Source organism: Patagioenas fasciata, chromosome 3 (genome assembly GCF_037038585.1).
Source record: "Patagioenas fasciata isolate bPatFas1 chromosome 3, bPatFas1.hap1, whole genome shotgun sequence".
Classification (NCBI taxonomy): domain Eukaryota; kingdom Metazoa; phylum Chordata; class Aves; order Columbiformes; family Columbidae; genus Patagioenas; species Patagioenas fasciata.
In genome coordinates this window covers 71,505,363-71,531,251 of record NC_092522.1, presented here as the reverse complement: position 1 = coordinate 71,531,251, position 25,889 = coordinate 71,505,363, and the positions used below count along the sequence as shown (strand labels likewise).

General features: G+C 40.8%; 2 protein-coding genes across 4 annotated transcripts in view; one reads left to right on the top strand and one right to left on the bottom strand.

Moving 5' to 3' along the window:
- Positions 1 to 12,627, bottom strand: part of LOC139827677 (uncharacterized) — a 34,012-nt gene extending 21,385 nt beyond the window's left edge. The window contains exons 1-3 of the mRNA XM_071807281.1: positions 12,448 to 12,627; positions 12,142 to 12,404; positions 578 to 650 (exon numbers count right to left, since the gene is read on the bottom strand). Coding sequence (XP_071663382.1) covers positions 578 to 650; positions 12,142 to 12,404; positions 12,448 to 12,627 — 516 coding nt within the window. The remainder of the gene's footprint in view (positions 1 to 577; positions 651 to 12,141; positions 12,405 to 12,447) is intronic.
- NKAIN2 (sodium/potassium transporting ATPase interacting 2) overlaps positions 12,243 to 25,889 on the top strand; it is a 548,040-nt gene continuing 534,393 nt past the window's right edge. The window contains exon 1 of one of the 3 annotated variants that reach the window (XR_011738396.1): positions 12,243 to 12,801. Coding sequence is in view for 1 of the 3 variants with exons in the window: in XM_065835583.2 (XP_065691655.1) it covers positions 12,748 to 12,801 (54 nt within the window). In the remaining 2 variants the exon portion in view is untranslated. The remainder of the gene's footprint in view (positions 12,802 to 25,889) is intronic. The other 2 variants (XR_011738395.1, XM_065835583.2) reach the window with 2 other exon arrangements.

Below are 25,889 nucleotides of genomic sequence, written 5' to 3'. Positions count from 1 at the left end.
ATAAATGGTCTTTTCTTTTACGTTATTTACAATCTCATTCACTATTATCTAACACATGTTTTTTCAAGTTTCAGTCAACAGGATAAAGGGTTTTTTTATTATTTCCAGGGTATCATAGGAGAATTCTGGTAAAATTAATGTTTGCTGAGAAGTCTTCAAGTCAGTCTACCTTGGTTTGTGGTGGTTCTAGCATGAGTGCACGGGATAGTAGCAATCAGTAGCCGGATGGATGAGGAAGACATGAGAGGTACCTATGTATTGTTCAGTGAGGGCATGAGGAATTGGAATGTACATCAAGAACTTAAATATTGAACAAGAAACAACACGTGATTTCCTAAACACAAAACCAGAGATAGGCAATTTGCATCCACAAAGAGAATGAAACAGCTCTCTCAAGGAGGATGGCTCTCTCCAGAGAGGATAGTAAAGAAATACCTCAGACTATCAGCAGAAGGCACAGGGAGAACAGAGCAACAACAGATCCTAAAGAAAAATTACAAAATGTAGGAACAAATACAAAAAAGACCCAAATCCGGTGGCTGCAGGAGTTGACAAACCTTTCTCATTCAAATCTTACCTCAAGGCAGAACATGAAAAATTGGAAAAAGCATTCATGGAAAGAAAACTGAAAGAGCTGACATCTGCCATAGCTAAAGAAAAAGGAAAAAAAAAGAAATTAAATAACTTTAAAATACATGGTGAATTTAAGAGCAACTGAAAACATCTGCAAGAAATCTTAACAGCATACACAACAAAGGAGCTTAAAGAACACAGTTCTTTAATGCTCTAGCCTTTTTAATGTTCATTTTTTAAATGCCCAAATGTATTAAACTTTTTATGATACAGTTTAAGGCTCAATCTCAATTCTCCCTGAAGAATAAAATTTAGATTTAAAGCACAGCTTAGAACAAAAGTATTTCATAAAAGGAACTGGAATTGGTAATATCAGGCTACAATGTTCAGGTGGTTGCTTGTTAAGCTTATGTGTGTCCTACTGGTCTGCGAAATCCATGTTTCATATTGGAAAAAGTATGTCACAGATTAAAATTAGAGAAAGAATTAAAGCAAGGGATGCTAATAGGATGAGTGAGAGAGAACAAAACAGGTCCTATATTTCTAAAAATACCGAGAGACTCTTACTTCTAAATAACCAGCTTGTCAGAAACTTCAGGAACTCATTACTATAAAGAAAAAAGAATCATAATTAAAGATTAAAGCTTAATCTACCTTCATGGCTCTCTGATAGGTTGGTGATAGCAGGTAAGAGGTTTACTTCACAGTTTTTATGATGAGATGATAGGTTTTTTACAGCTTTATTATGGCTAACTTTCACCAAAAGATTAATCCTGTCCTTAGAAATTGTTTGACCTAAACTTTCCTCATTTTACCTGGAGAGAAAAACAAATTAATTCTGAAAATAACAAATACTGTTTGGAGGTTATTATTATAACTAAACTATTATACATTTAGTGGTCTGAAAGGTCAGTATTTTTCCATATATTTTCCAAATATCTTTTAGCACAATAGCATCTTGCTACTATCATCTCAACATACTAAATCTACCTCAAAGCTCTGTGTCAGCTATATAGTAGAGGAAAATCACTATTCAATAAAGATATATGAAAGGATCTATTTCGAGTAGCACATAAAGACCACAGTATAGTTTGCTGTTATCTGAATGCTGAGACAAAAAATGTAATACTGCCATTTGGTAAACTTTTTAAGTCAGTGAGCAATACCTGATCCATTAAAGCCCTTTCCCTGCTCTCTGTGGACTGAATTAATCACACAGCTGGAAGCTATTCCAGCACTTTTTGTACCAGCTTTCCAGGCACAGGAGAGGTGCATCATCACAAGAGACACCTCTTTGTCTATATCTTCCCTATTGTACAGTGCCCAGGACACCTGCCTAACAGCCATGAGGACCTGAAAATTCAGATGGCAACCTGGAGCGCTGCTTTCCCCCAGCTCAGAAGGGCCCTGTGGTCACTGTGCAGAAGGGAAGGTACGGCTCCTGCCTCTGCAGCAATGACCAAGGACCTCCAGCAACTGAGCCTGCTGCCATAGGGCTGAAGACAAGGACTACCAGGAGCCTCACTCCCACCTGTGTGCTTGCTGGCCCACTCTCTCCCAGATTTTACTACCCTCCAAGCCTGCCAAAAAAGAGGGATTTTGAAAACTTGGCTCTCTTCACAGCTCTGACTTACAACCTGATTCCATGTGGAGTTGTACAGCATCTTGGAAAGTTGTCAGTCATGGGGGAGGCCTTGGTGAGAGACAAAAGCAGGAAGTTCTTCAACTGGTCTCACTACCAACAGAAACATAATGGGAAATTATATACTAAAGGATGTTTAAGGGATGTGAATCACAGTGGAAAAAATTGCCTGATTCTGGAGAAATTCCTACTGTTTATCTTTGGCAGCAATCTGCTCTTGCCATCAGGAATCTGCCTTCAGCCCCTTGACAAGCATTGCAATGGGAACGTCTAACTTAGACTGCATATTCTACCAGGCAGCAAGGCACCAGGGTCCTTTTGCAACTCTTGCCTGAGGATGATAAATTAATAACAAAGGGGAAGAGGGGAACAGAGCAGTCATTTAGCAGAAAACCAAGACACTAAGGACAAAATTAATCAAAGCTCCAAAGGGTGGAAAGAAGCAAAATAATCTTTAATTACCTATACTCCAAGGCTGGGAGCTTGGTTAGTAAACAAACAAGAATTGCAATGGTTCTTATATGAGCATGAATTTGTCCTCATTGGTATTACTGAGACTTGATCGGGTGACCTGCATGACTGGCATGTTGAAATCGGGCAGTTATAATCTATTTAGGAAAGATGAACCGTGGAGAAAGTGTGGAAAATGACACTTTGTGTCAAAAATGGCACTACCTCTTTCCAAGTGCTGACAATGTAGAAGTAATCAATATTGAAGGTTTATGAGTGAATGTTTAACTGGCAAAGAGCAAAGTACCAGCTGGGATTTGCTGCACGTTACCATATTGCAGCAAGAAGCCAGGTACTCAGCTGAGTTCCTGTCTATAATGCAGGAAGAATAAGCAGCTGTGTTATCAGAGGGACTTCAGCCTGAGTGACATCTGCTGAGGAACTTCTGGTGCCAATGTTAAACCTCTTCTAGAATGTAAAGAAGCTATAGGAGAAAATTTCTAACATATTACTAGGTAAAAACTCATGGTTATATTTATGCAAATTCCTAGGATTGCTGTTTCCACAGAAAACAAAGTCCAGCCAGCACTGTTTATATATTGCTTTAAATGGGTTGATTTCAGAGAGCTGACAGCAATTAACAAAATTAAATGGAAGGTGTGTGGGGGGGGAAAGACTACCACAATGTAATGAGCATACATTGAAGAAGGAACTGGAGAAAACAGATCAAGCAAACAAAAGTAAAAGAATACAAAATCATTTTATAATGGACCTTACCAGATCCAAGTAAATCAAGATGAATCAATTACAAAAGTGAAAAGGCAATAAGACCTGCCACGGCTGTTAAGGTCAACAGGAAGAGAAACTATTTGGACTTTTTAAAAGGTTACTAAAAGCAAATAAAAGAAGAAGAACAATATTGGCTTTGTATGAGCAGATGGGAATCACAGAATAAAGAATAATAACACAAGCAAGCCATGTGTGCTCAGTTCATAGCTCCATTCTGTGCTTAGAAAGGAAAAGGCAGAAATTTTATCGTAAGGTAACACTAAAGTACTTTCCATTCCAGTAGTCATTCCAGAGATTAAAAGGCAGTTACTACTGACACGCATTTCCAAATAAAAAGGTCCAGATTATTTTCATTGAGGATTTTTAGAAAAACCTGGCAACAAAATTCTCTGGACCATTAATGCTGATTTTCAGTAAGAGCTGGAGGACCAGAAAAGCCCCAGAGAAAAGGAGGAAAGCTAATGCTGTGCCAATGTTTTAAAGGGGTAAATGAGATGACCTGGACAATTATATACCTGTCAATCTAACATTGATCTAAAGTGAAATGATGAAACGGCTAATATAAGACTCAATTAATAAAGAATTAAAGGAGGATAATATAATTAATGCTGATCAACATGAGTTTATGAAAAACAGATCTTGTCAAGCTAACTTGATGGTTTTTATTGATGAAATTACAAGTTTGAATGATGATGGTAACTGTGTTCATTTTAAAAGTTTAGACTTTTGTGAGCTCATTTTGATGACCATTTGATTAAGAAAACTAGAATGATGAAAAGTCAATATAGAGCATATTATCTTAGTCAAGATAATATGTCTCAAATTGTAATTTTAAATGGAAAACAACCACTGAATATGTCAATAGCACCTGGTACTATCTACTGTTTTAATTAATTCTACATAAAAAGAAAAAAAGAAATTGTTATGAATGTAATTTGAATAAGAAAAATAGGTTCAATGGCATGTTGCAAAGAGGACTGGCTACTTTCTATGCAACTTGGGTAACTTGGCAAGCTGAACACAAAGAAACATGTCTGTCTGAGCAGAGCAGAATGCCAAGTCCCATAGCTAAGAACAGACAGGTAATTCAGTGGGAACACTTGGAGGAGTCTCTCTCAGGAAACAGAACCAGAAAAGGCCCCCTTAGAGGTCATGGGAGATGCACAAGATGGGCAGGACCTCTCATCAGGATGTTGTAAGCAAAAATGCTACAAGACTTTTTTCATTTGATAATGCCACATTAATTCCCTACTAATATGCTGTATTCGCTTCCGCTGCCCACATTTCTAGAAAATATTGAACAACTAGCAAGCATATCAAGAAATGCTGAAAGAATAACTAAAGGAATGGAAAACGTACCAGTAGTATAAGGCAAAGGGAGACCAAGCTTTCCAGCTTATCAGAAGGATTACATATTGAAATAATAAGTTTGCAGACAGAACAAATCTTTTAACCTTTTTAATTTCAGAAGGGAACTCTTCAGTGTTGCAGACAGAAGTCGAGCAAGACCAGTTCTTCAAAAATAAGCTTTAGACTAGAATTAAAATGCAAATTTTTAATATCTTCTACTGAACCTATTCCATAATGCTTTGTGCATTCCTTATTTTTAGAAAACTTTAAATCATTTGGATCAGCATTTCCCCAAAGTTTAGTTCTATCAGAAATGAGACCAAGAAGACTTATGACCTGAGGAAATGAAGGGACTCCATTTCACCTAGAAAGCAATCAAAATGTTATAAACAAACACAGTTAGGATTATTCTTCTTTCTGATCAGTTGTGTGTTCCAAGCCCACCCAGGCTCTCTGGAAAACAGAAGGGTTTTCCAAGAGCAGAGTCCAGAAGAGACCACCTTATCTGCTGCATTTCTTCTACATTTCCCTTCTTACATTTCAGTCTTCGTGGAGTCCATTCACCTACTTGTGTGACAAAGCGGGACCACGCTAGGGACGAGCTGCCTTCTCTAGCGTGGTATCTCTGCACCATCTTCCTCTCTTCTCCGGCGGCCGAGGGCAGAGGCAGCGCTGCCGGCCGCGGCCGCGGGCAGGGCAGGGCGGGCGGAGGCGCTCGCTGGCTGCAAATCCGCGCATTCACAAGCACCTACCCGCAAGATCCGGCCAGCTCCGATGCCGGGTGTTGTGTCTACACATGAACACAGTGCCCTCTCTTGGCGGGTTGCAGTTTATCAAGAATATCGAGGTTCAGCTGTGCCTGAAACCTACAAGAGTTCTTCTGACTGCTCAGATGGTGACTAGATCCCTCCACAAAGGCAATACAAAGGTCCCTTCTGTTTTTTTATTTACTCATCATGTTTCCTCCTTGCAAATGAGCCTTTTTTATTCCCTTTTCCCAGAAGACTTTTTTTTTTCTCCATTTCTAAGACTGTAATCACACCTTTGTCACAGCTCCATCACAGAAGAAAATATCCTTGTGTTTTTCAAACATCAGGATTTTAGTTTCACTGCTAATCAAAATATTTGCTGAAAACAGAGCCCATTTATTTTAGAATTACAATACCTTAAAATATTTTGTTAAATAGATAAAATAATCGATAGAATAAATAGAATACAGAATAGATTGTTAAATAGATAAAATATTTTGTTAAATAAAAACTTAAGAAATGAAAATCAGATTTGACAGCAGTTTATGGAAAAGGCAATTTTCAAGCATATTAATAGTAGAACGCTTTAAACTGTATTGTTAATGGAAATGCATCCATGATTCCATGGCCATGAACTAAATAGAAAAAACAATAGTCACAGTGAATAATTTGACCTCCACATTGTCCAATTTTAAAAGTGAAAGGAAATTCCAATTTCTCCCTTGTGTTACCTTGCCTTAGGCAAAATGAGAACACATTTATTTTCCAGATGATGTATATAAGAAGCAGAATGTTTAAGTGACTTGTTAAAGGTTACACAAGTTTACGGGAGACAGATAACAAAACTCTACTGTGTGAATGTCCAAAGTACCCAACATACGAAGTGTTTCAAATCTCTGTGCTCACACCTACAGAAACGTAGGATCAATACTATTCATTTAGCTATACAATGCTTTAACATCCAAAAGTGAAAAAACATAAACTAAAAATAAAATAACGATAACATTATTAGACTCTTTTTTCCCCCAGAAAGGCTAATAAAAGCACAGAAAATTATGGTGCTAGTTAAGAAAAACATTGTACAAATTATGTCTGCAGAGAGCAGTGGTAAGCCTCCAGGATGACAATTTTGTCCATCCTGTCCCTGTGTGAAGCAATACAACACAGTGAGGCATCTCTCCTCCTCTTCGATTCTTCCTGTTTCCCATTCACCCTCTCACTGTGGAGCTGTCTGGGAATTGCCAGAGCTGTTGCATCATTGCTCTCTCTCCAGCCTTGGCAGAGAACAAACTCATCAGTGAGGACGCAGTGACAGCGCTTGGCTGCTATTGTTCTGTGGCAATGGAGTAGGTTTTGCCACTTGTGGAGTACTGCAGTTGGTGGCCCAGGAAGGTCAAAGACACCCTTGGGCACTGCTCTGCTGAGCTCTGCCTGTATTTAATGGGAGCCCTGTGCTGTATGCCAGAGCAGGAGGTCAGCTGAGCACCTGGCTATAGCATCCTTCAAGATAGGTTCAGCATTCATCCTCATATATAATTTACTATTATTTTCTACTAGCATTCATAATTGCAGGTATGTGATGGCTCCATTTTCTACAAAGTCAGTGTATGACAGAGTGCCAGGGACACATCATTCTCTTCCACCTATGAACTTGCTGAGCATCCCCATTCTATTCTGTTCACAGTTTGAAAATCAGCTTGTCCTTTGCCTGCACACAAGAAGTTAGAATGCTGCTACTGCTACTTCCTCTACTCATTAGCAATAGTAAAATGCCCTGGAAAATTCCCTAACTGGCTAGTAGTGCTAGGTAGAAACAATACATCACATTGAAAAAATGATATATCACACCAAAGAAACAGAATGTGTTAAACAAATGGATTATCCTTATTACTTTTATTACTTATATCTCATCTAAATTATGGACATTGATGAATACGTAAGTTAAATTTTATTCTACTCTTCACACCAGTTCCAGTGACCCAATATTTCTGTGCAGAGGGAAAAGGGAGACTGTTTTTTCTCTCCAGTAGCCAGAGTGTATGACATAGCCTCAAATCTCCAGTGTAGGAATAATGGGTTTTGCAAACAGGAGCCAAGCACTTTTTCTACTTTGTGGCAGCCAGGATGTATCACTAGACTTCCTATTTCTGTCCTTCATTTCATTCATGAGACAATGCCCCTCCTAATTTGCCTCACCCTCTGGCTAGTTATTGTCTACTCACTTTTACAAATCTTAAATTTATGCCTCGAAGGGATAATATTGGTCTTCTCATTCAGTTAAAACAAAGACTTGCTTAGAAAATGTACACATTTAAACCCACCTTAATCTTTCAAATATCATTATTTTCAGTAGAAATGTTTCTTAGTTAAATGGCTTTCAGGCATCAGACTATTATATGACAGATGATTTTGTCACTATGCAAAATGTGAAACCTGTAATCAACTTGTTATGGCATTTCACAAAAGTATGTGACAGTAAAATAAGTAAACTGTCATTTGGGCAATCAAGTCTTGAAATCCGGCAGGAGGAAAAAAAAAAGTACCTGACACTCAATCTTCATGGTGGGGATGAGGTTCAAAAAATAATTTAATACTGCTACAGTCTTACAGGTTTGAATAGAATTCTCACTGCATTGTGTTTAAGCCTGCAATAATTTTTTATTATGTTTTAATCATATATTTCTCCCCCCTAATTGATTTTTTTCTCCAGATAATGTATATGCACATCACACAGCTAGGTCTGCTCTGTTAACAAGGTGTTGGTTAAATTGAAACAATATTTTCCCTTTGCTATTGATGACAACATTATCAATTACCAAGCACTCTCAGACTGGTTTTATGTTGGAATGGATTCAGTAGGCAGGAGCCCATGCTGATTTACCAGTGTCTGCAACAGACTGCGCAGATGGGGTGCTGGCGGTGGGGAAGGGCAAGCTCCTACATGGCTGGGAATGCTTGGGATGAAGTGTCATCGAACCTACATTGTGCTGACTTTGACGGAGCTCACATAATAGTTTTATTAAAGGAAAGGGATATTCAAGCTACGGTTCATGAGCCACTCATGGCCCTTTATGCCGGCTCGTTTGGCCTGCGGCTTGTTCTCAGAAGTACTTGTTCTCCTCTGTGGCTGCAGGTCTGATACAGCGGGCTGGCAGCTGCAGCACTCCCGAGACTCCCCTCTCCGCCAGGCGCTCCCCCAGGCACAGGGAAGGAATAGGCGAGGGACAGGCTTACAACCGATCAGTAAGTCCTGTCAAATCACAGAGAAGGCACTGTGAGGGCCACAGGCTTTCTGTCATTAGGACACTGAAAGGCGTGTTCTCCACTCCTCCCAAAAAAGCAGACACCTTGAGTGTACAGGCAGTAGCAACAAACTCTTGTAACTGGGACTGTAAAATAAATCTGTAACCTTCTAGTTCCAGTCATTGATGACAGTTGCAAATTTTGGAACTGATGTCTTCCCAGAGATGAGCTATAGAAATAAGAATAAAATTACACTTGATTATGAGAAGAGCAAAGGGAAATAGGGAAAACTACTTTTTTTTTGCCTTGTGGCCTCTTCGCAGTTACAAAGCAACTGATGAAACTACTGAAATTTGCAAGTTAATATTTTGCATGACATAATCTTCAATGACAAGCACTGCACAGCCTAGTTTTGCAGAAAATCAGTTTTGTTTTGACAAAGTTATGAATGTTTGGAAATTACTTACTGCGTACACACAACAGGCCTTTTGTTAAGTCTAACTGGGGACCTGCACAACAATATCACTGTATGTACACAGCTGATCTCACCCCACTGAAGCTGTGGAGCCCCAAGAACAGGCTTAGACTGGCCTGGGAAGGGGCCTGAGCATTTGACCTAATGACAGCTGAATCTGGTTTTCCTGTGGCTCACCTTGAGTGCTCAGGGAACAGTCTAGTAACGATTCAGGGGTAGTGCTTTAGTTATTGTTTCTCCACCTGCTCTGTATAACCATACCATAATTTTTTTTCCTCCACAATATAATTTGTAGCTTCTCTAATTGCACAGAACAAGCAAAGACAAGCCTGCAGCAAGCCTAACTGTGGTGAGCCTGTTGGTTACACAGAGGAGGAATCCTCTTTGACACCTCAATGACAGGTTATGACTGGAGACTCTCACAGAGAATCTAAATGTCACTGTTAACAGGATTTAACAGAGATGGAGGAATACTTCTCTCTTTAAATCTCAGCTTCTGGGAAGGTTCATGCTTGGAAAGACTGGAACAGCAGCAGAGGGAAACAGTGTCAGGGAACAGAGCAGTTTGCACAACTGACTTATTTGACTTCATCTGCCTCTGCTGAGGCCGTATTCTGCTCCTAAGAGAGCCCTTACCAAGCAGCTCTGGCCAAAAGCAGAGACAAAATGCAGTCCATATACATATAGATAGGGAGCAGCATTTGATATTGTGGGACAAAGTGAAAAGTCTAAGCAACTGCTGGTGAAAACTGCAGGGCACAGACAACCTGGAGAAGCCCAAAGGAAAGAGAGGTTGAATGGATAAGAGCGACATGGAAAAAGGTAACTTGTGTGGAAAGATAATCCACAGAGCAAGGGAAAGTGGAAAACAGTGGCAGAAAGAGATGCGTTGGCTTTGAAGCTTAGGAGAAGGCAAAGAAACAGAGATTCTTACTGAAAAGCTACAGGAAAAGGTGCTGAGAAAATAAAAAGGATCAGGGAGCTCAGGTGAGCTATAGGAGCCCACAGAGATCATCCTTTCGACTTTGTCACTACTGCCTGAATTTTCCGTAGGAATCCTCCCACTCTAATGAACAACGAGATGCATTACGGACACAGAACACTAGTGCTAGCTTCCTCTCAAGGGTCTAAATGAGTGTAAGTTTTCTCTTCTCCTGTTAGCTTGCCAGCTTCCAGCCTCAGATAATCTGATACACCATTCTTGCCACTTCACCAGTTTTACCAGGAGACAATCTCTGTGGGAAAACAAAATGTGTTTTCCATTGTTTTTTGGGTATCCTGACTCCTCAGTTGTGCAGGACTCACTATGCTAGAGGAGATCAGTACACAAAAGCTAACATGCCTGGGATGAGACAGAAGTAATTACACAGCAACTACAGAGGCTACCGCGACATCATGTCTAGTTCAAATCTAAAGTTCAAACAACCATAATGCCAGCTAATACCTGCACACCAACGTCATTTTTGTAAAAGGCTTGAATGGCGTACTGAAGAAGTTAAGACAGACTATTTGAATCCAGAGGTACCTGAACTTTTCTCTGCAACTTGCTGGACATCTCTGCAGTCTCTGAACCTCAGCAGTTCCACAGCTTTAACTGTTATCAGATACAGCTCTCCCTGGTTGCTGTCTCTTTAGGTCCTAAAGTGAATGTGTTCACTGTGTTTGGTACTCTGCATGGCCAGTGATTTGGCAGGTCAATACGTTTTCCCATAGCACAGAAGGTGACAATCAGAAGGATGTCCTTATGGAGTACAGGACAACCAGTGTCACCTTTGTGTGTGTTTTGCTCCCCTGTGGAGTGCTTATTATGATATAAGGCATTTTAAGAGGCATAACTGTTCATTTGACAGCCTGCCAACTATTTTGGTAAACCCGTCTGAAAAGTGAGATACAAACTTCATGAGGTTCTAAACATCCAAAGGGCTTCTAGTTTGACAGAATATTTGTGCTGCAAAAAAGCATCCACAAGCACTTAGAAAACCTACTGATGTTCCTGCAGTTAATAATTGTTAATACCACTGCTAAAACTACCTCTGTTAATGAGCAGCTAAGCAAAAAAGTGACCTGGTCTGAATGCAATGTCAAGACTGCTGCTGGTGACACAGCATGTAAAAGCTTTTGGAGGCTGATTGACAAATTAAAATTTGATGTACTGTTTCCCACCAACTTTATGTATTCTGGATGCTTTTGATAGAAGAGAAAGGCTGAAGCATGCCACTATGTACAAATGTTCCTCGTGGTGATGGTGAGCAGAACCAGTTTCCCTGAAAACAGTATTTTTTCTAAATTTGCCTGATCTTGTCCTTTTCCTGCCCTCACCTGGCAGCTCCCGGCCTCTGCTCCGGATCCTTCTCAGTCCTCCAAGTCAGTCTCTCCTGACCTACCCGCGTCTCTGCTCTCTGCTTTGGGTGGGAGGGAGACCGGCGCGGAGAGCCAGGTAAGGACTGGCGTGTCCCTATAGGTCTCCGGGAGCTCTCCCAGGTGCCAGCTGCCGCGGCGGAGGAAGAGTCGGCTGAGGCGGCTTCCCCCTGCACCGCCGGCCGCGGCCCGGCAGGCGGCAGCAGCGCGCCCCGTCACGGGGCTGTAACCGCACCGGCTACGCTCCGCGGGCCCGCGCTCTGCCCCGCTACCTTGCCGGGACTGCAGCCTGCGCCGTGCTCCGCGCCCCTGCCGCCCCCTCCGCGGGCAGAGGGGTTGTGCCTGGGCGGCAGAGGGGGCTGCGGCGGGTGCCGGTTGGCCCGGCGCCGGTGGCGCGGTGAGGGGAACCTCGGGAGGGGTGGGTGCAGAGAGGTGTCCCGCCGAGACAAAGGTGTCGGGAAGGGTGAGGTCGCCCTCGCCCCGCCCGAGCAGATAAAGCAGCAGCCGCTCACCCCTGCCGCTGCGTCGCCCTTCCGCGACCTCCCGCGGGGGACTCCCCAGGCGAGGTGCTTCCACTGCTGGGGCTGTCTGAGCCCTGTCGGGAGGAAGAGGAGGAGGAGAAAAGAGGGTGGGGAAGCGGCAGTGCCGTGGGCAGGAGGGAAGCCGCTCTCCGAGCGTGAACTAAGCTCAGCAGCACCGCCGCCTGCCTCGCCTGTTTCGCCTCCCCGTCCCTCCCTCCTCCCCTCCTCCCCCCGCCTCCCCCCGCCGCAGACGGCTGCGAGCCCGGATGGTTTGCGAGCGGAGTTGAGGGGGCAAACTTTGAAGCCCAGATGCCTCTGGGGCTGCGCGGCAGAGCGCGGCTGCTCCTGCAGGCACCTGCCGCCGCCCTCCCCCCGACGCTGCCGCCCTCCGCGGGGGCAGCCGGCCCCGCTGCCGGCGGCCGCCGAGGCGGCGGCCGCTGCGGCCGCGGCTAGGGCGGGCGGCGGGCGCGCCCCCATGCGGGTCCCGGGCTGGGGCGCGCCGGCGGCGGCAGGCGGGAGCCGGGCGGCGGCCGGGCGGTGCTCTCCCGCCGCCTGAGTGGGCGCGGCGCGGGACGGCGGTGCGGGGTGCCGGGAGCCATGGGCTATTGCAGCGGCCGGTGCACGCTGGTGGCGGTGTGCGGCGCGCAGCTGGTGAGTGGCGGCGGGGGCGGCCCGCGGAGGAGGGGGGGGAAGGAAAGAGGGAGGGGGCGGTGGGGCGGCTCCCCCGCTGCCCGGAGAGGGAGCCCAGGGGGCTGGGAAGGGGGAGGGCAGCGCCCGCGCTTTGGGCGAGGAGTGGGCGCGGGGGCCGAGATGGAGAAAGGCGTGGAAAATAGGGTGGGAAATAGGGGCTGCGTTACAGGTAGTTTCGCGGAAGCTTTGCCAGGGAGGCTGCGGTGTGCGCACGGCGGAGTTAATAAACTCGGGCAGTTTTCCCAAGCGATGCCTCAAGTTAGTACCTGACTTCCTCTGGCAGGCCGGTGTTTGGCTGGCCTTATGTAAAGCGAGGACGCTGCCGTGTCAGGGGTGATGCATAGATTGCAAACAGTTTGCCACACAGGTGTGTGTATGTGTGAAGTTATTATGCCTGAACTCTTCTACAGAGGTGTATCTGTTTGCCTTTTTCCCTTTCAGACTTATTAGGCAGTGTATGTTAACATTATGTTGTTACAGAAATAAACCAATTATGTTTACACTTACCTGTAGAGGAGACATGTGGCAGCTCTTGTAAGCTCAGCTACCAGCTAAACTAGGACCAAGTTTGAAAAGTGGGTGCTAAGATACAATAACAAAGAGGCTGCCTAAAAATAGATCTGGTCAGAAAGACTGTTAGGCTGTGCAGTTGCATTGTCGTGCTTTAAAACTAACTAGACTTAAAGTTAAGAAACTGAAGAAACGTCTTTTCATCTAATATGTACATGGATTATTTTATTGTTATCAGTCAGATACACGACGTATAGAATTGCCGTGGATTGAAATGCAGTGTCACACAGCTGAAGACCTATCAATGAAATGTGCCCCATTTCTTATTTTCATTAGACCAAGTGTTCATGTGCTGACAGAACAGCTGCTGGAAGCACCTTTGTTAAGCAGTTAACCTTATAGAAGGAAGGAAATAATCCATGTTACTCCAACTCTCTACCTCTTACTGAATAGTTTTGCTGAGAAAGTGTTAGTCGGTATCGATAGCAACCAACGTTGTTGCCAGTTCCTCTCCTGCAGACAGGTACTAAGAGAACTACAGAAGAAAAAGCCCAGCGGATTTCAAGGACCAAAATCAGTAAAACAGGGCAGAAAAAGGAAGATGTGTTAGCAGATCAGAAATTCAAAATGCCTGTGGTCTTTCTGTTGGTTGTAATCAACCCCTAATCCTTTTGTATTGTCGAAAACATTTTATTTGTATATGCTGTTCTCCATCTAAGTTATCTGATTTTTTTGTAGCTGGATGTATCTTATCAGATGTGATTTATTCATGCACACTGTCTAAAAAAATAATCTTGAATACAGGTAATGAATCTTGAGTGGAATGGTAGGAATGTAGCCTTTTGCAGCATTTTGGAAACATAAAATTAATCACTGAAGTTCTTTGGATCTATTTAAGTTTCAGAGGCATATATAGATTTTTTTTTTTTTTGTCTGCAAAGGGAGCAAAAAATTGTTTAAATTGTACTTTTTACAGGTAAAAGATTGAGTTTTGGTTTTGTTGTTTGTTTTTTTTTTTTTTTTTAACTGCACTTAACGAACAGGAGGTTATGATAACTGTGTAATCTGCAAAAATGTTAAATTATTATTGTTTTTAAAGTCTGTGAAAGAAAATATGTTTGCTAACTCATGGTGACAAAAATACAAACAAAACTCGTAGTAAAAACATCAATAGAAATGCCCCATAGCAGTGTGTCAGCAGGTGGATGAACAGGTAAGCTGCTGTAGAATTGTAGCATTACTGTTCACTCTTCAACAGTGGTTGTAACCTACATTGTCAAATATGTATATTTTAAAAAGTGAAATTGTATTCTGGCCTAGTTTAAGCAAACTTTTAACATATTTTCATAACATAAAAGCAAACTTTATTTTTTCCTGACCAAGAAAAGGATTTGCTATCAGCAATGCCAACTTCTGAATCACGCTTGGCCTATGTAATATTATTTAGATGGGTTCAAAGCAGGAATAATTATTTACATGAGAAAAAGTAGCTGGAAATGAAAAAATTATCCCTTTGCACGTGATTAAAATCACTTGCATATTCCTTCATGTGCCATATACCATCAGATAGGAATAGGTCATGAGAGTTAAGTCAAGGAGACTTAACTCTCCCAAGCAGGCCGATGAGTTGATTGATCAGTTGTCACTACTTCTTAGGTAAAGGCTACTTAAAGGAGCAAATGCTGTCAAGATTCATCCTCAAATTAGCAGCCATGTTAATGCAGATGCAAATGAAACACAAAGAATGAAGAAGTTATCTGGTATGGAGAGATGGGGGTGGGAAACATTTCTACAATTATAACCATACTTTAAAAAAAATTGCATAAAATTCTTAATATGAAGATGTTTTATTACTGACACCTGGGTTTCAGTTTTAAAATGATCATGTTTGAAGTAGAAAATATACTTTCATTTGAGGAAAAAGTTTTGTAAAAAGAAAGGTTTCTTCCATTTTTTTTTTTAATGAGAATATTCTGTCTGCAGAGCTAGGGTGTGGTGATATAATTGGTCTTTGTAGGCACTGTACAATAAATAATATTGAGGAATACTGCGGTTCAATAACTTGTTTCATGTTGTGCATGTATAGATGAGGTAGGTGTCAGTGAATGGGCAGAAAAAGATAGTTGTTTCAAATAATGGTACAGGAGTAGAGCTACATCAACGTGAGAGACCCTGCACAAGCAGAATTATTTTAATAAATGCATTTTAAATGCTTATAGCTAAGGCAACATACTCTACCATCAGATTATCGGAAACCTCAAGGAATGTTTCTGCTCTCAAGGGCATACTGATCATTGCTCCCCTGCTTATTAACATATGTATACCTTCCTGTTTGTGCTTTCATTTGTGCTATGGAAAACAACCTTTGACAGCTTATTTTCTTCTGCATTTGTAGCCAATGAGAAGAATTAACAGCAAGTAAGAGCTAATCTTGCTGATGTTAGGAACAAGGCATTGCTTTCTGTATATGAGGATAATAATCTCAAAATATCTTTTTGTTTCTTTAAGATACTAATTTTGGTGTCCTGTATACTTTGTGCTTCTCAAGAGAAACCCAGGCATTAGGGGCTCTGGTGGTTTTTATGTCAACCATGTTGGTTGCATTGAAAGAGTTCTCTGCTATTGCATTTTGTCCTTTAAACCTCTTTATTTTTGGGTGTCTCCTTTTCTATTAATAGCTTACATCAGTAACACTAATATCTTGTTGCTTAGACTTTTTAATAGCAAGAACAGCAAAGGTGAAACTGCCAAGATTATTGTTGGTTCAGTGCTTTCTGGAAGGCTTCAAGGGCCCCATGGATGCCAGTTTGAAACTTTTTACACGTCCTCTATCACTACTTGGGAAAGCTCGGAGCAGTGGCAAAACAGTGAAAAGTACTGTATGTTTTCAGCTTAGAAGCTCTCTTCCCAAGTGCAGTGATGACAAAGGACAACATTTCATAAGGAAACTTCAAGTCTCCAGAAATCATTGTCTTATTGTTTCTATCCATCAGGCAACGACAGCCACACTCCCAAGGCTAATTAGATAACAGATAATTCAGCCTTTGCACTGGCTTCTCTGTTTCTATCTGAATTTATTTATATCATTCTTCTGTACATTTGGCCTGTTCTAGCAAAATATTAAAAACGATATAAAATTTGTAAACATGTATATCAAGACTCAGCTAGTGATTCTGGGGTATTCAGTCTGATGTTATAAATAAACATACTATAATGGGCACAAACTCCCCAGTTTCAGAAAATCTGTCTGTCACAGACATCAGTGTGTGATGTTTGCAATGTCTCTTCCTCACTAGCACCTCATCATTTAGGGCATAAGCACGCTGACACACAGCCTGACTGTGTATCTCTGTGACCTCTTCCAGTGGCTGAAGCCATTGTCCAGATGTGTCATTGTGGCCAAACCGAATGACAAAGGCACTTAGATTTAGTTGCTTTTGCTAACATAGGCCCAATCTTTACCTTTGCTTTGAGTTAATGAAATAAAAAAAAAAAAAAGATGGAAATACTAACAACTTCTATGAAAATATCCTTGTCCTGTGCTTATCCAGGAATAAATAATGCAAATTAAGACAAAATTCACATGCTTTATTTAAAAAACTGTATCATCTGAGGTGATTTCTATACTTATGTGTGATGACCATGTCCACAAACATATATTTAGTTAACCTTGTTGCACACAAAGGCACATACTTGATCTGTGGCAAATAAAGTGGTAGAACCACTGAAATCCAGGCATTCAATTCCATACAAATTTGGAAGTAGTGTCTACCATATGTCTTCTGTGTCTTCTTCTGATGTCGTGAGAGGTGCCTGGAATCTATATTGCACACACAATGTAAGACTGAAGAATGTCCTGTACTCTTCCAGTTCTCACACACATTATAAAACAATGGTACATGTAACTACAGGGAACAGAGCTTGTTTTTTAGAGAAAAAAGTCTGCCTCAGTGGTTAGTCCTGTAAATGTTTGTTTTGCCTTTTTAAAGCATAATCAGCAAACATTTTTATGCTCAGACACTTCAGGATTGATGATCATGGCAAGTTCTAGTCTATATCACAAATCTACCTACAAAGTTCAGCAGAGTTTAATACCATTAATATCTTTCCTTAGGGAAAAACTTGTGTTTTAGCAGTTTGCAGGGTGACTTGTCTCTGGACCTTCAAAGAGTGAGGTTTGCCAGATTAGAGCTGAAGCCTCTGTGAGAGCAAAGCAGAGGCATTCACACCAAAGACTCCCTAGGATAGTTACTTTGCAGTTTTGTGTAAAAATGAACATCTTTCTGTTATTATAGGCTCTCATACCAGGCATATCATCAGGTCACTTTCCAATAGCACTCCAAATCACAAAACTAGTGTATGTAGCAAGTTTATTTTTCCATTTTTGCTATAGGGAAGCAGCAGTGAAATTTTGCTGTTTGCTTTTAATTGCTGGATTTTGGGAAGGGTTGTTTTTTTTCTTTTTGAGTGTGTGTTTTAATTGTGTTTCATTGTTGCTGTTTCCAATGGTTTTCAATAGCAGCTTTAGGAACAAAGTGTCTGCAATGGAAGATTCTGATGACATACATGTTCCTGTGTTCTCTGCTAGCAAAAGGGAAATTAAAAAAGTGGGCTTTCATATGGAATGGAAAGTGAGGTTGTTATTGTTCTTAACCTGTAGATCTGTAGGTTTATCAGACTAGAAAAGAGAGTTGAGAAAACTGGTTTCTGTGTTTTGGATAGTATTTAAATAGAAGTATTGCCTTTTAAATTGTGACTGTGTCAACAACTTGTGTCTGTGCTTGTTTAAAATTCTGCTCCTTGCTTTGTTTCAATTTTGATAGGAAAGAAAGTGAAAGTCATGCTTTCATTGTATCCAAAAACATTGTGATCCCACTAGCAATGAAAAGGAGACAGTCCTGTGAATAGCAGGCTTTCAGCAGATGTGTGTTTGAGAGCTATTGTATAATACTAAGAAGTAGATTTTGAGGTGTTGCTGGAAATATATAAAACAAGGACTTGATAATGAGTTCAGAGAGTTAATATCTTTTGTTGCTAAGAAATATGTAGCAACCTTTTTAGGTTTCAGTGAGACCTTGGTAGAAAAGTAAACACTCTTTTTCTGTTCTGTTTTTGAGATAAAATACTGAAGATCCATAACCAAACTGTTACTTTTATTTTTTCTCATAACTTGAGGTCAACATCAGTGATGCAGACAAAAAATGGATGTCAGAGGTAACAGTCTGTTATGTCACTTAATTTTTAGTAGCATGACTTTCACTGTGAATAGTACAGTACAATTTTTTCATAGAAGTGTGAATGAATAATAATTGTGAATAACCAATCATGCATTTCAAGAAAAGCAGAGTATGTTGTTTTAAGTTACAAAGAAAAGATTTCGTATCAGCTGAATAACAAGGCTAATTCACAGTTTTTTGAAGCTGAACTCCTTTAGAGTTCAGTGAGCAGACTCAACATTCAGATACTCTGATGATGGGTAGGAGGGAAAAGTTTGAATAGATTGAGAGGAGCTGAATGAAGTACCTGAATATAGTGACCCAGAATATCTAGCTGAGTTACTCTTCTTGTATAGCCATGAGGCAGATCTTTGGCAGTAGGTATTAATTTCCCATTGACAGAGATTTGAGCGAGCGCCTTGAATGATGAGCAGGAGGTGACCTTTTTTTTTTTTTTTTTTTTTTGTTTCTTTATAAAAAGCACTAAGTAAGCATTTAAAAAGAAAGCACTAAAACCTCCCTGTAGTCAGTGGAAAGAAATCTCTCTGTAGTCAACAGAAAGGAACAGAGTTCATTGCAGAATGGTTCAAAGCAGAAACATAATGTTTTGAGTTGGTAGTAACTCTACGGTGGGAATGTATACAATGCGAGTGCAGCATATGGGGCTTGTAAACAAGTACTTGGTGTTAAGTGGATTTGTTCCAGGAAAGAGTGTAAATCCCGTTGAGGTCTTCACAACACTCTGGTGCACCTGATGACATGGGTCTCAACATCTAGTTTCAGCTAGCGTGAAGTTTTGAGAAACTTCCCTGGGCTCAGGGACTGATGAGATTTGGCCAGTGGTCTGTTCTGGAGGCTGATGTCAGTGGCCAGTGAACTATCTGGATATCCCCATACTCTCCAAACTGCCTTTTTAGTCCCATGGTCCACGGGGAGCCCAAGAGCTTGTCCAAGGTGCACAGTGCCAAAAGAGACAGCTATGCCCAGTGACAGTTTATAACAAAAAGTGTGTCAATGGACTTCTCCAAGATTTACTTACGTTTTTGAATTTAAATGACATTTAGTAGATAATAACAATAGTGAGTGTTTTTGCATTTGGGTGGGTATTGATGAGTCTTGATGTCAGGATATTGATGGTCTGACTGAATCGGGATAATCTCTCCAGGCTCCTCTATGGTCAGAAAAGGGGACAGGTCAGAGTGCCTAATGTTTCCTTCCCTAAACTACCTTTTAGAGTCGTGTTTTAAGCGAAGCAGTCCTTCAGCTTAAGGAGGCTTTTTGGGAGGTGCAGGGTGAGAAGAAACCACAGATTAATTTTATACTGTTTTGTCATTCATAGTGGTTATTATTTATATTTTCCCCTCTTCCATTTTCACTAGTCTGTTTATTGAGGACTATTTGATGTTAAGGACTGTCTGTGATCTACAGGACTGTATATGATCACCAAATTGAGAACTGCTGTTTTGGAAAGGTATTTGTCATTTCATTGACTGTAGAAGGAGAAACTAAGGAACCTGGTTTCACCAGAACAATGTCAGCTTTTTTGCATACTTCCCTTAAGGTCCCCTAAAAGAACCCAAATAAACACACACACACAAAACCCCCAAAACCACCCAAGATAGTGCCTTCTGTTTTTCTGTAACTACTCATTGATGCTAAAATCAAATTGATAAAACCAATTTATGCTCACTTTGGTATTTAGGTGATTTTATGTAGCTTCCAGCAGGAGTGAGGAATATAGGGACCACTGTAAATAATGTGTGATCATAAAGAGTATGCTGAAAATATAATAATTTTAAGGGATCAAATAGTTTATTGTCATCCAGATTAATCTTAATTTATTGTTTTATTATGGTGAGTGAAAGAGAGGGGCTGTTGAGTGCTACCTGACATGTGTAGTCAAATAGGCACAATATTTGAAATATTTTCTTGCCCCTGTGGCAAATAAACATTTTGCAGTTTGTTATTTTATACCCTCTTCCCAGATGTGTATGTACCAGCTGGATGGCATCAGAGAATTGTTTCAACATTTTATCATTCCATAACCCTCTGATAGAAATGACATTTAGAGGAAAAATTACTGATTTCTGTGTTCAGTAAAAAGTAAACATGCATAGCTAATAGTTCTATTCACCACAGATCATACTTATGCATTTTTAATAAAACCTTGATTTTAATTCATACATAACTTATGAGAAATGTTTATCAGTTCAGGGCTCTGCTGATTCCCTCTTAAATGTTTACATATATCTAGATACCTTGAAAATGTCTTTCATTTGAGACTCAGCTTTACCTCTTATACACAAACTTGCTTCTGTGCTGCCTGTGAAACGATGTAACATATATAAGAAATGCTGATTATTGTACTGATTGCTAAAATCAGTAAAAGTACCATTTATATGACATAAATGAATCTTAGATTTTTGCTCTGCTATTTGAAGCATTAGCTTTTTAACAATAGGGCTCAGGTTAGTGTCTTCCTTTCCTCCCGTCCTCCTTCCTCCCGTCCTCCTTCCTCCCGTCCTCCTTCCTCCCGTCCTCCTTCCTCCCGTCCTCCTTCCTCCCGTCCTCCTTCCTCCCGTCCTCCTTCCTCCCGTCCTCCTTCCTCCCGTCCTCCTTCCTCCCGTCCTCCTTCCTCCCGTCCTCCTTCCTCCTTTTCTTTTTTCCTGATCTTTTTTCCTCATTTGGGATGTTACGCTGGCTCCATCTCTAGTGGCAGTTCATCAGCTGCATGTAACTGGCAAGTTATTGGTGTGTGTGAATGGGAATAGGAACACACTATCATGTCCTATATTAATAACATAACTTTGAGGTCTGGTTTCCTCACCCTTCTTTTCTTATGAAGGAATTCTTGTTAACACAGTTTTGTACAAAAGGCAGTGTATGAGGTTAATTCTGTTATTCTTGAGAGGCATGTCAAAAGGCTGGTGCCTGTCATGTTTATATGTCACATCACCTTTCAGAAGGTAAAAATGAGGGACCATTTGCTGATGGTGGGAGAGAGATAAATGCCTTCTCATATAAGCATGTAATGAATATGCTCTGAGTCCCCTCTGGAGGTGACTGCCTCTTTCCATTGACTAAATAGGGATCTTTGAGTTGCTTCCCAGAAGGGAATGAAACTCCAGCCTCTCTTCTGCATGCACCTTCATTTACTCCGTTATGTAGTTAAGCCTGTTCATCTTCAGTGGTATCTTTCTAGTAGAGAGAATAGACTGTGACGCTCCTATTTTGTAGAACTTAGGCAGAATAACCATGAGTGATGCATAACATTTCTGGATTAGTGAGAGTTGTGCTAGAGGCTGAGAACAAGGGTTAGAGGGCTGCCTCTGTTCACCTTGAATAACATTTACTGTCTGAGTGAGCCCACAGTATTGAATGAAATTGGTTTACACAAACAAGATAACATTAAGAGACAGAGGGTCTTGAATCTAAGGTACTGACTAATATTTGCCTAAGAAAGCTTAACTGTCTTAGGAAATGATGTAATTCCTTTCCAGGTGAATCACACCATGGGTCAATTTACTAATTAAAAATTCCTTTAAACTTCTTCATTGGTAGACTACTAATTGGCCCTCAAAGAGTATATTCTTCTCATTTGAAGATAAAAAGCTTTTGTGAGGAAAGAAAGATAGATGTTACGATGTCTCTTTAGAACAATACACGGATCTTTGAAAAGCCATTCTTCAATAATTAAACAAAATGTGAAGTTTGCAAATTTTTGCCATGACCAACAATGGCCCAGCACTTTTCATTATTCTCTGGTCACAGTCTCTGTGGCAGGCTGTTCTATTACAGAGCACAGAAACAAAAGGAGAAAAAAAGCCTGTTGTGTGTCATTGCTGCCATCACAAAGCCACAAATACATTAAACTCAAGATACTGTTCATTGTGCACTTGAGCCATCGGTGACAAAGGTGCTGTGAGTGCCACTGAATATCAGGCAGTCATATGTCATTACATCACTGTTCCAATTGGCAGAGTAAATGACAGTGAACAAATGAAAACATGAGCAGCTAAAGGAACAAAAAAGAATAAGAGGCTTGTCTGAAAAAAAAAAAATGGAAAATATGTATGTTATTTTTGCCATTAGCTATAAAATGTTTTTTCCCTTTTTTTTTTTAAAAAAAAATTAAATTATTGGCCACACCCGTTTCATGCCCCTGAGGCAGTTAAGTTTTTATTTTCTTTGAAACTAACAGCAGTCCCAGGCAGTGACAGCAGCAGCTGGTAACAAACCAGATGATGGCACTGGTAGTGTTAACACGAGGCATGGGCTTCAGTGTATCCTGAAAACAGAGTTCGTTGTCTTGGATTTTATCAAACCGGCTTTCCTGAGTGCAGAGCTGTCAGTAAATTTGGTACTTGCACAGGAAAAACCACAACAAACTGGAGCTGGATACAGTATTCAGCAATTTACCTTGTAATGCCTGTTTCTAGTGCTGGCAACCTCTCACAACATTTAGCACAATATTTAGAGGGGCTGCTGTCTGGCACTTTTTTTCTGTTTTTCTTCCTTTGTTGTTTTTTTAAATGAAAGCCATCACCCAGGGGTAGGGTTGTAATGGCAGGTACAGAAGAAAGTTGTCATCCTCAACCTGCTGGAAGAGATGATATCTGTTTTGCTTTGTCCTAAACGGTGCTTTTTTAGACGAGTAATAAAAGTTATTTATGGACATCGATAATGTGGTATCTGTTGTATAATATCACAGATAGGCATAAGGGCAATAACAAAAGGCAGCTGGTTTAGTAAGCTCTATTTGCTGCAGAAATGTGCTGCTCTTTGCAAACTGAAATTTAAAAAAAGTGGGGGGAGAATGTGGTGTTTTGTTTGTTTTTTTTTTTTTTTTCCCGGTTCCTGGCATTTGCAGTCGTTCTTGCTTATAAAGACAATTATGTGTGTCCCATGTCAGTATTATATTTGTCATGACGAGTGCCTTATTGCAGGACAGCTGGTCCTCTCTGCCCAAGACAAATACGTAACTACCACTGATAGAAGTCATGAGTGTAACCCTCCTCTGCATTACATCAACGGGGGATGCTGGAGCTCTCATGGCTTCAGTTAATTAGTGCAGGTGTAAAACCAGGAATGAAGAAGTGATGAAGTGAGTCTATTCACATGCTTGTTCAGAGTGCAGTGTCTGTAAGGAGGTTTTGAACTTCCAGCAATTATTACTTGGCCCTTGTAGCAGGTGAGTAAGAAAGGTACTGTCCGAATGTACAACACCTGAGTCTCTTGGATTATGCCGAGTGCCCTCACTAGAAGGCTGGATATGCAGATCCCCATCAACACAGAGCAGCCACAATGAAGATTGGTGTGCAGGGGATATTTCCAAGTTGTGTTTTATGGTAACTCCTCAGTCTCTCTCTAACTTCAGCAGAATTAAAAATGGGGTTACTGTCATCAGAGTTCACCAAGGCTTCTCAGATGCTCTAGTGGTGCTTTGGCTGCTGTCACTTCTGCTGAGAATGGGACCAATTTGGAACAAAGAAGAATACAGAAGTGGCACGGTGCCATCCAAATGCCATCAACTGGTAATAGAAACTCAGCTGTGGAGAAAAACATTTGCAATGAACAAGGTTTGTTGGCCATGCCAAACCCAAGAATGTGTTTTCAAGAACCACCTCTTGGCATTTTAGCTCTTGTAGTGAGTCACATGTGTATGTTCTTAAGCACTTGCTTCTCTCAGCTCAGATCTGTATAGTGGGCAGTTTAGACTGGCTTAGGGAATGTAAACCCATGCCTTTGTGTACATGCAGATTTCTCTTTTGTTGCTGTTTTTTGTTTTTCAAATTTGAGTAAATTAGAAGTTCTGCCATATTTGGGGTGACTAATTGGATTTCTGGGTGAAAGCAAACCTTCACTTTTCTTGGAATGTGAAAACTATTCTTGAAACTGCAGCAACTATTCCAGACAGTTTCCTTACTAATTTAAGACAAGACAGTTATACAAAGCTACAGTGATGAGTGGATTGAACAGTTAATATTTGACATTCCATTTTGTGATTATAGCATTTAAAAATAACTGGCTTTTGACACACTGCTAGTATGTTTTTATATGAATTAGAAAACCCTTTTACCTTTTGGTTTAAGAATGACTGCAATGAAGATCCTTGCTGGTTGGGTGACTGAGAGAGAATTGGGGAATAGCAACAGTCAGTGTTAAAAAAGATAAACAAAATTGTTATTGATTGACTGAGATATATTAAATCTCTGTAAAAGTGAAAACTGGTATTACCAACAAGTACTAGAAGAGTACTTCGGAACAGCCGTCTCTGAGGCAGTTTGGAAGGTATGTCTGTTATAACTGGAATATATGTGAGATGTAAACCTTGTGTTTTGACCTCTCCAGATTTTAGGAGAACTTGATTCTAACCTCTGCACCCAGGCCCACCTGCACAATTTAGAACAAGATTTGCTCTTGTAGATGACTCCCTGTATTGGTAATGCCCAGCTCTGAATGGGATTTTGGGCAGACTGATGAGAGCATGCTCAGTGTCCTCTGCATAAGCTGTGAATGGTGGCATCCAGGGGGCCAAGCCACAGTGGCACTGTTCTTACCACAACACACTGATGGCCACTGAGTGGGCTGCATTCTTTTGGTGTTAAATGATTTCACAGAGAATCACGTCAATTTCTCACCCATAAAACCCATCAGGAAGGTGGAGAAGAAGGCTTGTGGGTTGTCTCTGATTTTCTTTAGTGAAGTCTTGTAGCTTAGAGCTTTTACACCATTTATTTTGAAGATGTGACATCTGTTGAGAGGAGTGTGCTGAGGCACGCTTGCTGAGGGAAGGGATGGATAATCTTCCAGGAGTATTTCCATGTTATCTGTCAGCTTGTGTTTGTGAGGAACCTGAACTGATGAATGATGTGTTCCATGCCAGTTCTTTCTTCCTAATTGTGCACGTCTTTCATAGACCAGCATGGGTTTGTGCTGCCTCTTATGTAAGGTTCAACCTAGACCCAAGTGATCCATGTCCAATGGTGTGCAATTCATTTCTACTGAAAGTATTGTGCTCTACATCATAGCCATCCTAGAGCTTGTATAAGGTCAGTATGCTAACGCAGCCACCTGAATCCCTTTAGAACATCAAATTTGATAAAGATAAAATGTGCTTAGTGAATATTTTTTAAAAGGTCAAAAAGTAAAGATGATTTATTTACTTCAATTGAAATTCAGCAGGTCTTAGGTTAAGGTGAGGGACAAAGAAAATAAATCTTTAGAATTATGTTATACTTGACAGAATATTGATCGATAATTGTCTCAGCAGGAGCTGGTGGTGAGCTGAAAAGTAGTTTTACAAATATACATAAATATTTC